Source organism: Artemia sp. Qi Xiang Cuo, chromosome 4 (assembly GCF_049724085.1).
Source record: "Artemia sp. Qi Xiang Cuo chromosome 4, ASM4972408v1, whole genome shotgun sequence".
NCBI classification, from domain to species: Eukaryota; Metazoa; Arthropoda; class Branchiopoda; order Anostraca; family Artemiidae; genus Artemia; species Artemia sp. Qi Xiang Cuo.
Window position 1 is genome coordinate 60,913,337 of NC_142797.1, and position 15,732 is coordinate 60,929,068.

General features: G+C 35.1%; 1 protein-coding gene and 1 long non-coding RNA gene across 2 annotated transcripts in view; one reads left to right on the forward strand and one right to left on the reverse strand.

The window, feature by feature from the left end:
* Positions 1 to 730: 730 nt before the first annotated feature.
* The window catches only part of LOC148953300 (protein O-mannosyl-transferase TMTC2-like), a 137,911-nt gene continuing 122,909 nt past the window's right edge, over positions 731 to 15,732 (reverse strand). Inside the window, exons 10-11 of the mRNA XM_089088472.1 lie at positions 9,203 to 9,381; positions 731 to 4,269 (exon numbers count right to left, since the gene is read on the reverse strand). Coding sequence (XP_088944598.1) covers positions 4,096 to 4,269; positions 9,203 to 9,381 — 353 coding nt within the window. The 3' untranslated portion in view covers positions 731 to 4,095. The remainder of the gene's footprint in view (positions 4,270 to 9,202; positions 9,382 to 15,732) is intronic.
* The window catches only part of LOC148953301 (uncharacterized), a 55,474-nt gene continuing 54,974 nt past the window's right edge, over positions 15,233 to 15,732 (forward strand). The window contains exon 1 of the long non-coding RNA XR_016141706.1: positions 15,233 to 15,349. This is a non-coding gene — a long non-coding RNA (uncharacterized LOC148953301). The remainder of the gene's footprint in view (positions 15,350 to 15,732) is intronic.

The window sequence follows — 15,732 nt, forward strand, 5'->3', positions numbered from 1 at the left end:
AGTTAACACACGTAAGCTCTTTAACATAACTCCTCAAGTTGTAGCATGAAGTGTGAGATGAGATGAGATATACATTTATTAAAAAAGAAAACAAACACTATTGTGATTCCTCCATTGTGATAAAACGTAAAGTTCGTCCTCATGTCTAGATTGGGTATTTTGACCTTATCTGTGAATTAGTAAAAGAAAGTTATGCAACCAGTGACAACAGCGGTAGAAAAAGGGTGTTATTAAAAATAAATTCGTGTAGTGATGCTGGGCTAGAATAGAAGTAATTGGCTTATGAATAGCTTATTAATAAAGATGACCCCAAATGGACCCACTGGGATGGGGAAGGAAGCGCCTGCCCTCCATTTATTATTAAAATTAACAGAAAGCAAATTTTATGTAAAATGACGCACTCCGTGTTCGACTGCCATTGGATAGTGTGCATGCAACATTCGTCATGCCCGTATCCAGGGGGAGGGAGAGGGTTTGACCCTCCCCCCCTGAATGTTTGTCTGACTCGTATAAACCTAACAAAAATGGACATAAAACAAATTTTGTATGCGTGTTTTGAGTTTTTTTTTTTGTAACCCCCCCCCCAAAAAAAAAAAAAAATTAGTAAAATACCCTCCAAAAAAATTCTGGGTACGGCCTTGATACGGGCCGCATCTATAAAATCCATTGGTCCCCAAAAACTCTAAGAATAGCAGCAGTGAGAATAGATGAAAGTATATAAAATATTATTTGAATAGTGGTGTACAGAAAACGTCAGAGAACTAATTTTACCACCTCCCGCTCCGTACCTGTGTTGCTGTGGTCATTTGAAGTGTCAGAGCAAGACCTGCTGTATGCTGACAAAAAGTAATCAGGAAACTCCTGACATAACGCATAAAAAAGACAATTCAAAAGCATGAGCGGTTTTTCCTATAACAAAAACAAAAACTACAAAATCCAAATCACATTTAATAAATAGTTTCAAATTCAAATAAAACTCAAAATGAAAATACTCCTATGAAAGATCTCCAGAAGTCAAAACACTCATTGCCACCAAGTAAATAATCGATTACGAGCATAAAATTCACTGGGATGCATAATACACAAATTGACATAAAACTTTTGATTGAGGCTCTATGATGCCACAAGATTTTGATTCTTTGGATGCTGGTCTAACGTACCAACAAGACTAATATACAATTACGTAGATATTTAACAATAATATAAAGGCGTAAACATTTATATTCCAAAAATTGGAACTGATAAGAGCGGAAACTTAAATTTCTCTGGGCAAAAATAACAACGGCATCTAACTACTTTGATTCAAAATACAATTTGTAAAAGAAGAACAGTTTTTTCCCATTCCAAGATAGTGTTGAAATAATGGGACTGGTTCCGATCCCTTCTCCTGTGGAGGTTCATGCATCAGTCGATCCAGCTTGCATGATTTAGGGCTAAAGGGTACCCATGACCAGGGAGGTACGCAGAGGGGAGGTGTTGGGACCTACCCCCCTTCAATCCAATTGTTCGATTTCTTGGCATCTCTTCGAACTATCAAAGATTTTTTTTGGCCTTTTCCCCTCCCAAAGTCTTTTTATTTACCAGAAAAATCACAAAGCAGTGATAAAAGCTAATTCAAAATATTTATTGTTTTTCTTTTTTTTTCCATTTTACTTTACTTTTAGAAGAAGATAAAATAAGAGCACAGTGTTGCCAAGTGCACCCGACTTTGCAAGGAAGGATACTCTTGCCAAAAGGGCGCGATAAGTTAAATTTGTATAAATTCTTAACTCTGCGTCCAAATGAGCCTTTGGGGTGAATAGCAAAGTGTATTATTGTATGTATGTTTCACCATCTTATATTATATATGAATATTTTATAATCAATGCCGAATAGTTTTCAAAGAAAACAAATCTACCCACATTCGTACAAATTCAAGGCTGGATCCAATAAACTTAGAAATTTTTAGTAAAATCCACGTTATACCAAATTAAAGTTAGGTTTTAGATATTTTAAGGTTGAGCTGGTTTGTATTCATTTAGATCTACTGTGAAAGGCTGCGATGTTAGAGGTAAAATTCGCTATTAATTCCGATTAAAGCTATGTCAAAGGCCTAAAGTTTCTTGTCTTATCAGTTCCCCAATTTGTTCGTGTTCTGCTATAGGCAGTTGACCGACCTATTCTAGAGAGCAGTTTCATCGGAATCATTCTAATGCAGCTTTTGTATGACTTGCTTCATTTTGAAAGTTCCGAAGGCCACCACCTCACTCAAGGCTGTATACAGGGTCAATACTCCCCTCCTCCGAAATGTTTGTTCGACTTGTAAAACGTAACTAAAAATGCATATAAATTGTTGATGCGTTTTTTTTCACCGCTGTTAAAAATGAGCCAAACTACAAATTCTTAGGATCACCTTCTACTTTTTCAGAAGAAACAATTTTTCATTAAAATCTTTCTTGAGATTTAGATAGAAATTTCATCTTTTTCCCTTTAAAGTATAATGGACATCAAAATAAAAAACGTTACCTTTTGGACCCCTCTTAGTTCTATTCAAAACCGCGATTTTTTTTTTAGGTTGTCTCAAAATTGTGAAATTTTAAGCTATTTGGTACCATCTGTTTTTAACATATTTTTTGCTGATTTTTCTTCAACGTTTCTCCTTTTTCAATTTAGTGCCCGCTACTGCCATAACTACAAATGGATTTTTTTTTATTCAAAAGGGAATTCCCAAATTTCCCTAAAATTTTTCAAAAACCTACAAAATTGTGTAAGTTTCCACATTAAAATTGTGTAAGTTTCCATATTTCTATAATTCTTCTTTATTTACTATTTTGTTTCTTTAAACACTATATAATCAAAAGTTAAGAAATAGGAGATTGTCCCCTCACCCAATTGACGTCCCCGCTTCCGACTATTACTTCCCATTTAACTTAATTTTTACGAAAAAATGGTATCAGAAATTATAATGACAAAAGAATCATAATTTTTATTTATGTTATCTTATATTCAAACTTCAAGAATATTTTATCAATATCGGCCTAATTTCTTGCTAGAATCAACCTAATATATCAACCAAACATTGACCTCGTTCATTAGCCAGGAGTCGGTACATATCTTAAAATAATATAGGCCTATTGTTACTAACGTAGTAAAAAATGACTTAAGTCAATTGCTTTTTTAAGTCCGTTGATTTTGAATTGAAGTTATCAAGTATTTTGAATTGAAGTTATCAAGTATTTTGGGCAGGTTAGGTTAGGTTAGGTACATCTGGTGTTCTTAAAACCCCCACTTTTAAAGTTTAGGATTACTTAAGAAGCGTTTTTTGGGTCTAGAAGGGTAGTACATGTCAGTTTGAATCGATCGATTTTTCAAATGGATAATTCGCTCAAAATTATACTTCTTCAATCATTTTTCTTGGAAAAATAATATTTGTTCGACAATATAAATAAATAAATACAATATGAAAATTAAAATGGAGAAAATTAAAAGTATAATAAAAAATAAAAAATCTAATTAGTTAAATCTGCCAATGCTAAAATAAAAAAATATATAATAATGATAATTTTTTCTCTAAAGTTTCGCTTATATTTCTTGAAATTGCTAACAATTCTTTAACATCATTTGTAAATTTCTGTTACTGTTTTGTTTTTTACCACAAACCTTGGGTTTGTTCGCAGTGAAAGATCGTATAATACACAGAACAATGTTGCCATATTTCATATGGGAAAAAAAGCAATTGCCGATCTAAATCCCCCCCCCCCCTCACGAACTTTTATATTACAATAAATTGAAATATACAATAATAGCAAATTACTCCGAAGAATACAGCGTATCAATTAAACAAGAAAAATGAAAATGCTGTGTTTGACACAATAAATAGCAATAGAAATTAATAATCTTCCATCAAAAAACTTCGAAATTCCTAATATATTACACACTTCGTACCTCACTATCTTCAATAAACATCTAAATTTCACAATATTCCTTCAATAACTCCATCGCAGCGCTATAATCTAAAAATAAAGCCAAGAATGTTGGTAACAGCTAGCCATAGTGCACCTTTCACTCGCCAGGAACTATAAGAGAGATAAATATTCAGAGATGGGGCGATTTTTGTCACCTTTTTGAGATTCCTTTCCTAGCCAAGAGATGGCGTAATTTTTGAAGATTAGTCCGAGTTATTTGGTCGTTTGGTTTCAACCGTAATGCTTCCAAATAACTTTTCTCTGCTTCAATTAATTGTCCATTTACGTGTAGCATGGCCCCAAGGTTCATATGGCTGGTAGGCTCCTGCAAAAAAAAATAGCATAAAATACAGGAAGGGGTAAATATATTTATTCGGGGGGGGGGGAGTTGCTAAAGAGAAGTCCAAACTTGTTTAAACACCAAATAATGGCAAATTATAGTAATTATTATCCCCTTTGAAAAGTGTTTTCGACATGCTAACCAACCATCCACTCCCTCCCTACCCAAAAAGCTTTTGTTTGCTTAAAAATGAGCACCGATTGGGCTAAGTATATTGTCAATATGATGATAATTTTATTAAAGTTCATTAAGCCATGCACAAAAACTTAACGATAATACAATATGAATCTTTAGCAAAAAGTCACGAAAGTGGCGAAAATTCACGAAATAAGTGGGAGGGAGCTAAATATGTTTTTATTAATCTATGCAAAGGCAAATTTTTCGTTTAAAAAAAATCAATGAACACATCACAAAAAGACATTTTTCAATGAAAATACCTCAAAAAGGTATTTTACAAAATATTAGGAGGGGGAACTAGGAAGATACATCACTTTCCTCGCCCCTATTGACGCCACTGCTTAGAATGTTTAGAAGTTTCTGCTTTTCAGAAATGCTTCAAATCCTCTTTTCGTGCTCAGATATAATCAGTAGTAAATAGAGCTTCTGAAATCAAAATTATTTTTGATGCATCTTGTCTACCTAAAAAACTTCCCTGTGCAAACAAATAGTCCTTAATAACCTTTTTTTTACTTAATAACGTAAAAAAAGTTACGTAAAATAACGTTTTTAATAACGTAAAAACTTAATAACTTAATAACGATTATTTTCACTCCACTTTAAAATTGATATAACATAAAGCCTTCTGAAACACTGTAGTGGAAACAAAATTAAGTGATCTAATGAAAATAATTGGAGCAAATACTTAGGAACTTTGAAGCAGCTAGAAGTGAACACAATGAAAGTGAACTTCTTTTTTAAGACCCTGGTATGAAAACACCTTTAGGATTTGGGACTTCTCATTCCTTCTTCTTTCTATTTTCGTAAGACATTGTTACTCTGTTGAAGCTAAGCACTACCTACCTTCTGTATGAGGATTGTTTACTAAATAGATGTCGTAATTTTAGGCCCGTTTCCGCTGTCCCAATTTTCTTGACTCACGGAAACGGAACTATTAACTAACAAAAAAAAATTCACTAATTAAACACGGTAACAATTACATTAATTGGGCGAAAAACTTAAATATGTAACCTTCAAATGGAGCTAAGACCCTGTGCCTCTGGTGGCACAATGAATTGACCTCCCTAGATTTTGAAAAATACATTTTTTTTTTTCATTGAAAAATAACCTTTTTGGTATTTTATTAAAAAAGTCAAAAAAATTGACCCCCTACATTAAAGGAAATCCCGCCCCATATTTTCAAGAACTGGCGCTACAGTCGACCTCAGCTTGAAAATCCGTAGCCCAAGGCTTGATCCCAGCTGCCGCAGGGCCGAGTATCTTAGTAGTCAAGATGCGTCGCCAATCCTCAGACTAGACTAGAGGTACTGGCTATCTTCAAAATGTTCCTGCCCCGTGACACTACTATATATATAAAATAAGGCACTGTGTAGATGTATTCCCACGGATATGGAAACAGGTCATAGTAGTCCCAATTAGGAAACAAGGTAAACCACCAGATCCAGTGGTGGATCCAGGGGAGCGCCTCCCCCCTCACGTCCTCTAAAGTAGTGTAATTTACTTAATTAACGCAATGTTGCGTTAATTAAACTTGCTCCTAACGCGTTTATCGGATCAACCTATTTTGCCCCCCCCCCCTAAAAAAAAGTCCTGGATCCGCCGCTGACCTGATCGAATAAATTCTTACAGATAGACACTCGCTCCTACGCTCGTTCTCAGGAAACAGCTTGAAAAGAAGCAAAACGACGTTCTACAATTGATCCTATATTTTCAACACAATTTGCCTATATTTGTGTTTTTTCGAGGCTGTCAACGTTGAGGGGTACCAACCACAAAAACTGAGTGTATGAATGGGCTTTCTCAAACACAAAGCAAAATATATCTTCAAGGCAATAAATTCAGCCTTGGGATGCTCAATTTGCTTTTAATAAAATATATTATATAAATTTTGATTTTTTTTTTTTACATTTTTACAGTGGAATAGTTGCAATTAGCGAATTATGAAAGCACTCGGCGAAATAGTTCTGAAAACCAACAAGAAATTACTTTAAATCTCAGATCATTTTTAAGGTTCTAAAACCGTTTAGATGAACTTTACCCTCCGGAATGACTTTGACATTATTGTACAAAATATTTCTAATTTCTCCAATGTCTTTTCAAGCAGTTTATTTAAGTATTCATCAATAAGAAAATGGATAAACGCGTGGGAAGTTTTTATTTTGGAACTTAAAGACTTTAAGCATGTCACCGTTTAATGATTCTTTCCAAATACATAAAAGAATTAATGAGAAATAAAAAGTAGCTGTATTTTTATTTCATTTATTTTTTGGTGGGTAGCTTCAACGAAAGTAGCTTTTGTTGAAGCTATTTTGAAGCAGGTTTGTTGAAGCAGGTTGAATTTATTTTGTTATTTAGTTATAGTTACATATTTCAAAAATATAAAGCAGATATAGCACCAATGCAATGATCATCAGGAAAAGAGAACAGGTTCGATATTATTACTGACTTTGTGAAACATCAGTTAATAGCATTATTCGTCACCAAACATAGTGCTTTGTGCTAATTGAGGAGTTTCCCACTTTTAAAAAGGCTACACCAGGTTGCGTACACCATGGGTGGAGTGGGGGTCTAAGAGAGGAAGCTGCCCCTTCCTCATCCCTAATCTCCTCCTCTTGGTCGTAGAAACTTAAGAGGATGCTCATTCGATCGGAAATTGAGAGTTCAAGTCCTTTTTTAAGTCAAAAGTCATTGGAGACCAACCAGCCTTTGCCCTAATACTGTTTTCTATAACTGGTCCTTATGTTACCCCTTAGGACATCTGATGGACATTTTGAGGTATCTATTTTGTATTTCCTTGTGACTGCTCAATTTTTCGTGTGGGGGAATTTCCCATGGGGGATTTGTCCGGGTGCAATTTTCCGCGGAGGGGGGGGGGATTTTCCGGCGGAAATTTTTTGCGCAGGGGTAAACACCGGCTCCCCAAAAATTCAAGTGGGCAAGTGTTGAATTTTGTAACAAGTAGATGGCATTTGTTTAGCTAAAAAATGCGAGTTGTTAGAAGAAAATATCCAAACGTTAGCCCATTTTTCTTCATATTACCTTTCCGGTAATATGATCTCGGTAATATGAATCGGTAATATCCCGGGATTTATCCGGGTGCAACTTTCCGCGGAGGGGGGGATTTTCCGGCGGACATTTTTTGCGCAGGGGTAAACACCGTCTCCCCAAAAATTCAAGTGGGCAAGTGTTGAATTTTGTAACAAGTAGATGGCATTTGTTTATCTAAAAAATGCGAGTTGTTAGAACAAAATATCCAAACGTTAGCCCATTTTTCTTCATATTACCTTTCCGAGGCAAAATCCTTCGATGGTCCTTCAAAGGATTCATTTATTTTTTCCCCTGGGTGTACATATAACACCGTGAATAAATTTTAAAGAGATTTCTGTTTGCAACTTATTTGGAACGGCATGTGAACAATGTTTCTAGATTGTTTTGCTTTTTTTCCTCTTTAACATAGATAGACTTATCTATCAACAAATGAAATGACATCATTTTTATACAATCCTAAAAAGGGCCTATCCCAGATTTGCCTCTCAATCACTAGGACTATCTGTCTTGGCTTTTTTCTACAATTAGCTATGCCTTGATGCCTACTGCAAAATACTTGATTTTGCTCTTGTTTGCTGTTGGTGATAAAATTTTATTTTCCAAACTATATCTCTAACTATAAAATCCAACTTACGAGGTTCGAAAAATTAGTTCGACTCCGTTTATCAGCTTTGTGTACACCACAGTTTATATAATTAGCAGTATGATCATTCTCTATCTCACCCATTATAAAAACCCGGACCGGGGTGCGAGTGCTCCGGAGAACGTTTTTGCAGATATAAACATAGGCGAAGTCAGATTAGCGGGAATGCAGGTTAGTCTGTTTACGTATTTTTACATCAAAGTGCATTGAAACTAAAATACAAACGGAAACAGGCTAACCCGCATTCCCGCTAATGCAGAAATAAGTGGGAGGAGCTTTTTGTTCACGAAGACCAGAAATGATCTGCGATAAGCTTACTGGGTATATTCTGTCTACTGTGGTGTACACATTTGTGTATCTAACCTATATGCTAAACAAAATTAGCAAATAATCTCAGAAAATAAATGTTTGGTCTGGTCCTAAAATAGAACCTAGATAATAAATCGTAGAAAATGTTTTATAAGATACCAATTCAAATAGATAGGCTATGGATACTCCAGACATGAAGGAAGGGGTCCAAAAACCTTCACATGGGGGTGGAGTCTAACAAACCTAAGGAGTAATATTAAGTACAGATATCGAAAATCTTTTGCGTTTCAGGTACTTGTCCATTATTCAGAAAACAACAAGAATTTGGATCTGCAATATCAGATAATAACCGGTTTATTGATGTCTGTACTCGGAAAGAATTAGCTTCGGCTTCGAGGAAAACAACATTGTAGCTATATTTTAATTAAATATTTGGTTTGTAGTTTGGTAAGGTTATGTTACACTTTGCATGGAGGCCCGCTGTACTTAGCCCCCAACCCCTAATGCGCAAATATACAGCCCGAACTATATATATATCCTACCTATCTCCCAAACGTCTCAGTTGTTTCAACCCGTTTACCTGTAAATTGTATCAACTTGGGTGTTTTCTGAATAATGGACAAGTACGGCTCTTTAATCCAAACATTTTCCCCTTTCAAATTTTCCTAGGCGGTTTCTATAATCACAAAGGGGGAACTACCCCCCCCCCCTATCCTGCTACATAAAAATAGAGAAACTTACATTAGGTCTCAGTTGAACGGCTTGTCGATAGAAATGCTCAGCTTCTGCGTTTCTACCAGCCTGTCGAAGCGTATTTGCAGCGTTAAATACTGTTTCATACTCAGACGGGGCTAATTGAGCTGCTATTATGTAGAGTTCAGCAGCTTCTGTATGTCTATCTGTTTCGCTTAGAAATTGACCTGAAAAAATGGGAAGTTATTGGTTATAGTCATTTCTTTTTTGCAATTAATTCTGAAAAAACGAAGTTTTTCTATGTTTGTAGATCTTAGAAAACTAGTGCTTTACTGAAAACACAAAACCGACACAACAAAACAGGATTAGGAGCAGAAAAACCCTTAAGTAGGCCACAGCAAATAAAAGACTAATTTATAAATCTCTTGATAGTCTTTTGCCGGCCATGAACTTAATAAATTTACGATACATCTTTAAATCTCTGCAAAACTCAAGCAAGCTTAATTTTCAGCAAAGCGTTAGTTTTTTTTATCAATCTACAAACATGGAAAAATATCAAGAGCTAGATTCCAATGGTGCAATCTTTATTTCGTTCCAACACCATATTCCAGCGGTTTCAGGCTCTTTTTCGAAATTCCCATAAATTTGTTTTCAAAATAACTTCTTACTACTAAGATTACTTAAAATTATAGTTACTTTTCCTGAGTCAACTAAAAATGTAAATATTTTCTCACAGGACAGTTTTTCCTTTAAAAGCGCGTTTTGAAAAGCTATTGAACATTGCAGCTATCATTGAACCATGATTTGGAACTCAGACAGATGATTTGGAACTCAGACTCTTACAGATGATGTTTTTCGGAAACTTACTCGCGTTATCATATGGAGATTCAATAAAAAGTGAACTCACGCCAGAAAATTGTAATTTCACAAAGTCCACTAAGATTATACTTAATGAATATTACTTTTGGGTATAATTTTGTATAACTAGTACTCAATTTTCATTAGCAAGCATGACAACTTTTTGGTAAGACATGAGAATAACTATGCAAAATAAAATAAAACAACATCAAAGTCACCATTTACATTTTTTCCGCTACAGACGCATTTAGCAGAGGCGTGGGTAGGTTTAGATTTTCAGCGTCTGGAGGCAGTGTTAGTTTTTGCCCCCCCCCCTCTTAACAAAATAAGTTGATCTATGTTTCGTGAAATATATGTTATGTCTAATCTTCAAAATCTCTTTTAAATCATTAATTTAATTCTAAACGGGGTTCCGACAGATGCTTTGCTCGGGGACGAGAGTGCCCCTTGCTTCCCCTCTAGCTACACCCACTGGTATTTAGGGCATATTTACGTATGAAAAAGAAATACAGATTACTTTTCTTGAAATAGTGTTTTCTTCTTATTGTTATTATTATTTATTCGGTGTAAAAATTAACGGTACTTGTGTAGAATCGGATAAGTGCGCGAAAAGTGAAGTTTCGTTAATGCTAGTGAAATAAAACAAAATAGGATGAAAATACAAGTTTATGAGCAAAATTGGGCTATATATTTGCGAATTAGGGGGGGGGGGGGTAAAGCAAAGCATATATTAGATACGTGTTTGTACATGTTGAACACAGTTTATAGAATTAGCAGTATGATCATTCCCTATGAGTATGATAATTAGGGGGGGGGGGTTAAAGCATAGCATATATTAGATACGTAACCTAACATAACCTAACTCAGCATAGGTAACTTTTATTCCCCTTAAACCCCAACAAACTAAAGTTTAAATATAGTTCCCGGAGTTAGAAACCGTTTATCTATACCTCACTAGTCAGCGGATGCCGTGTTTATCAATAACATGTTTGACATTTTGATGCTGTCTTTTATCGCGCACTTACCAGATCCTACACAAGTACCAAATTAACTAATCTGTTTACGGTTATGGACAGCTATCTAATGATGAACGCAAGTATACCAGTTAAAAAAGCTGCAAACCCCTAAGTACGTAACATCCTTCTTCGATAGCTTTCATGCAAAAAGAACTTGGATCTGTCGCGGAAACCTGAAATTTTCATTGAATTTTTCTTCGTTCAATAATAATAATTAGACGGGCCACATCCCGCTACGGCAATAAATAACGTCCGACTAAGAATACCCCGGGTTTTGACAGGTTGGGTGCCATTTCGAGCCGAGATCTCCCGAACCTATATGATCAGAACCCATACAGACAGACCACCTATTGTACAGCCTGACAGATACTATTGCGACGTGAAAAGTTTTGGAACAGCTCTATTGCAACTGGAAAAAAATTAGTTTAATAAGCAGGTGGAAAGGTAGTCAAATTAAAGGAAGGGCAAAAAAAAGGTTTTAATAAAATAATAATTCGATGTAAAATAAATTCCTGACAAACCGGAATAGCCACTACTCGTACCAATTTGTAAAACACTTTATACGTGCTACAATTTCAGTCGGAAAAAGAAAATCACAGATGGTCTAATGTTGACTTTTTTAAGGTTTAGTTGCACTTTAAAATGTCATCAAGAATAATATGTATTTTTGTAAATGGTAATAAGCCCAAAAAGCAAAAAGACTGGGCACTGTCATTAAACATGAAAGCAGTTGCTCAACTTGACATTTAAAAAGCCGTAATTGATGGGTATAGGCAGCTATTTTCCTTAAGGGGTGGGCAAGCAGCCAGATATAGAGCCAAATTTACCGTCTTTTATTAAAACTTTACACTCGCCTCTCATGAACTGCGAATTTTCTTAAGGGGATTGTACACCCTTACCTCCGTGCTAAGCCCAAACAGCCCATAAGAAACAAAACATATGTAAGGGTAGCTGAAATGTTTTTTTTTGTTTTGTTTTTTTTTTCAGCTAGAACCCAAATGTCCAATTGAAATTTTTTTTTTCTAAAAATCAAAGCTTGAGCACAAATTCTATTTTGCTACAGGAAAAAATTTTTACTAAAATTTAGGAAAATTGCTTTTTCAATGCTAAAATCGGAATTTATACATACTTATTAAACAGGTAACAAACTGAGATGGTGAAAAATAATAAAAAAAGAAAAAAAAATAGCTTCACTTTATTCTTTGGCATCGTTACTTCCATCTAATATCGTCAAACTTCAGTTATTTCTACAAATAAAAAGACTTTCTCGCCTTTTGATACTATCATTTATAACTTTAAAATAAAAAAAAAAAAAATAGCTTCATTCCATTCCTTGGCATCATTACTGCCATCTAATATCGTCAAACTTCAGTTATTTCTACAAATAAAAAGACTTTCTCGCCTTTTGATATTATCATTTATAACTTTAAACTGGACTTCTGCAAAACTTGTTATTTGACATCTTCCATTCGCGCTCCTATTCTAACGTGAATAACATACCTTACTGTTAAAGAACATATCTTCTAATTTAGAAAACTCTGGCTAAATTGAGCATCCAGCCTTAATTTATCAAAATTCAAATAAATATACTTCCAGCAGTAATGTGTTCAGCTCGACTGTTAATCCACCACAAGTTTAGAGCAGCGTTGTCTACGGCGGTACAATTGTACCGTTTTTTATGCAAATTTTTAGGTCCTGGTATAATTCGGTTCGTTTGGTTTTACTTGATCATTTCCGACTCGGATATCTGTTCAAGTTTGCAAAAAAAATTTCTTCTTGTTACGGCAAACTTTTAACCTGCTGTTCAGATGGTAAAAATTATTCTCTTGTGGTACAATTTTGGTCTGAAAACTAATACAATTTATTTTAAAGCATCGACAGCGGGTTTGGAACCGTGATTCTGACGCAATAACAGAGAATACATATATGAATTTCTGAGGCCAAGTTCGTATCAGGGGGATTGGGGGGTTTGACCCCCTCCTCCGGAATGTTTGTCTGACTCGTAAAAAACGTAACAAAAATGGATATAAACAATTTTTTGGCGTTTTTGAGTTTTTTGTTTATCCCCCCCCCCCCGGAAAAATCCGTGTGTAAAACACCCTCCCCCCAGAAAATATCCTGGATACGGCCCTGCCTGAGGCGGTTTGGTTGAAACATAGCCTATGGTTCATTTAATATTTTTCCCTTAAATTTTTTGGAAAAGAACATGAAATATGTGCCGATTTTTTTTTTTATTCTCAAAGATCTTTGCTCTTTGACGTTCTATTTAGGAAATTAAATAAAAAAAAACAAGTTTTTTTAAGTGAAAGTAAAAAGCGACGTTAAAACCTAAAACGAACAGAAATTATTCCGTATATGAAAAGGGCTGTCCCCTCCTCAACGCCTCGCTCTTTACGCTAAAGTTTTTTATTGTTTAAAAAAATAGAGTTGTGAGAAAGTCAAACTTTAAGCCAAGCTTCTGAATAATTTCTGTTCGTTTTAAGTTTTAACGTAGCTCTTTACTTTCAGTTAAAAAAAACTTGTTTTTTTTATTTAATTTTCGGACGTTTTTGAATTAGGCTAATGCAGGTTTTGATTTTGGCTTACCGTACATGAATAATTAAAACAAAATTGGCATACTAATTTTACTTTTATTTGGTCAAATGGCTTTCTTGAAAGTTGTTTACTTTATTTACGAACGTTTTTATTAGTAATAAATATACGTAACTTACGAATTAACTTACGTAGCGAACTTCTATATTCATATATTTTTAATACGTATATTAGGGGGTTCGCCGCCTACTCAATACCTCACTCTTTACGTTAAAGTTCGAATTTTATTCCAGTTCTTAAAAAATGACCGCTTAATCACAAAGGCCGTTAATTAGAATAAATAGCTCTTATAAGAGTACTAAAAAATATCTTTGGCTTAAAGAGCGAGGTATTGACTAAGGGGCGAACCCAATCATATGCGTAGTATTTTCTGTTCGTTTTAAGTTTTGGTGTTGCTCCTTACTTTCAGTTGAAAAACTTGTTGTTGTTTTTTTTTTTTTAATTTCTGATCTTTTTTTCAAATAATGCTGGGAAATCCGGCGCCCCCTTCATAGCAATGTCCCTTCCTCCATGAAAACTTCCTCCATGGAAAGATCCTCCCACATAACCCCCGACCTCCCCCAACTACCAGAAAAAATCATTCCTGAAAACGTCTGTTTACTTCCCAATAACCAATACTATATGTCAACATTGGGTAAAGTTCAAAACTATCAGCTCTCCCCCCGGAGAATTTGGGAGATTAAGTCATCCTAAAAGACATAGTTATCATATTTTCGACCATACTGAACACAATGGCTATCTCAAAATTTTGATCGGGTGACTTTGGTAAGAAAATTAGCGTGGGAGGGGGCCTAGTTGCCCTCCATTTTTTTGGTCACTGAAAAAGGGCACTATAACGTTTAATTTCCGTTCCAATGAGCCCTCCCACGATATTTTAGGACCCCTGGGTCGATACGATCACCCCTGGGGAAAAAAAACAAACAAAAAAACAAATAAACACGCATACGTGATCTTTCTTCTGGAAAAAATACAAAATTCTACATTTTCTCAGATAGGAGCTTGAAACCTCTACAGTAGTGTTCTCTGATACGCTGAATGTGATGGCGTGATTTTCATTAAGGTTCTATAACTTCTAGGGGGTATTTCCCCCTTTTTTGGAAAATCAGCCAAATTTTCTCAGGCGCGTAACTTTTGATGGGTAGGACACTTGATGAAACTTATATATTTGAAATCATAATCTGATTCTTTTGGTGTATCTATTGGTATCAACATCCGGTTTTTTTAGAGTTTCGGTTACTATTGAGCCTGGTCGCTCCTTACTTACAGTTCGTTACCACGAAATGTTTGATACAAAAGGTGTTATTTCAAAACTACACAGCTAGTTTCTCAGTTGGTGTTATTACTGTTAATGACAACGTTAGGATAACTTTCAGAGCCTGGATGTAAATGCTCCACTCGGCGCCATGAAATCGGTCGCATAGGCGCGACTTCCACCGCTAATTGAGAAAATATCCTCAATTTGGAAGTCTGTATGCGATTTTAGCGTGTCAGCATTTGTGCACGATATTCCGCGGTTTGGGCCTCGGGATAAACGAAATTTGATCAGCAAACTGAATTGCAGCATTATCGAGGTGGTAAACAATTAGAAGCAGTGTCATTCGATTCTCCAGTTTAAAGATGTATGTTTTGAAGCAATAAAAGAACGCAAGAAGTGATTTCAAAGAGGTAATAATGATGAGTAAAATGGTGTGAATAGACAATGTTGTAAGCTGACTATGTCTGAGATGCGGTTAGTATCTAGAGAAATTTTAAAAGCTATTATATTTCGTGACTAGACTCAATAAATTCGACTTCGATCACTTTTCAGAAACTATCATTACTAAAGAAAAAACAAAACTTTTATGGAGAGTTCATATTCAACGTAGACTAGAAAATTTACTGTAAACCCAGGTCATCGCCGGAAAAAATGCTGCAAATAGCATTATTCGTCAATTGCTTCAATAAACAATTTGTATTGCCGTTATGTTTACTCAAGATTTTGTTGTCGTCGAATTTTTTAAGCCATTAGCCTTTCAGTTAAATTATCACTTTCATCTTCTGTGGCTGTTGTTTACGAAAAACACCCAGAAAAGTTGCTAAAAAAAAGAATTGAAATGTTTTGGTTTGTCAATT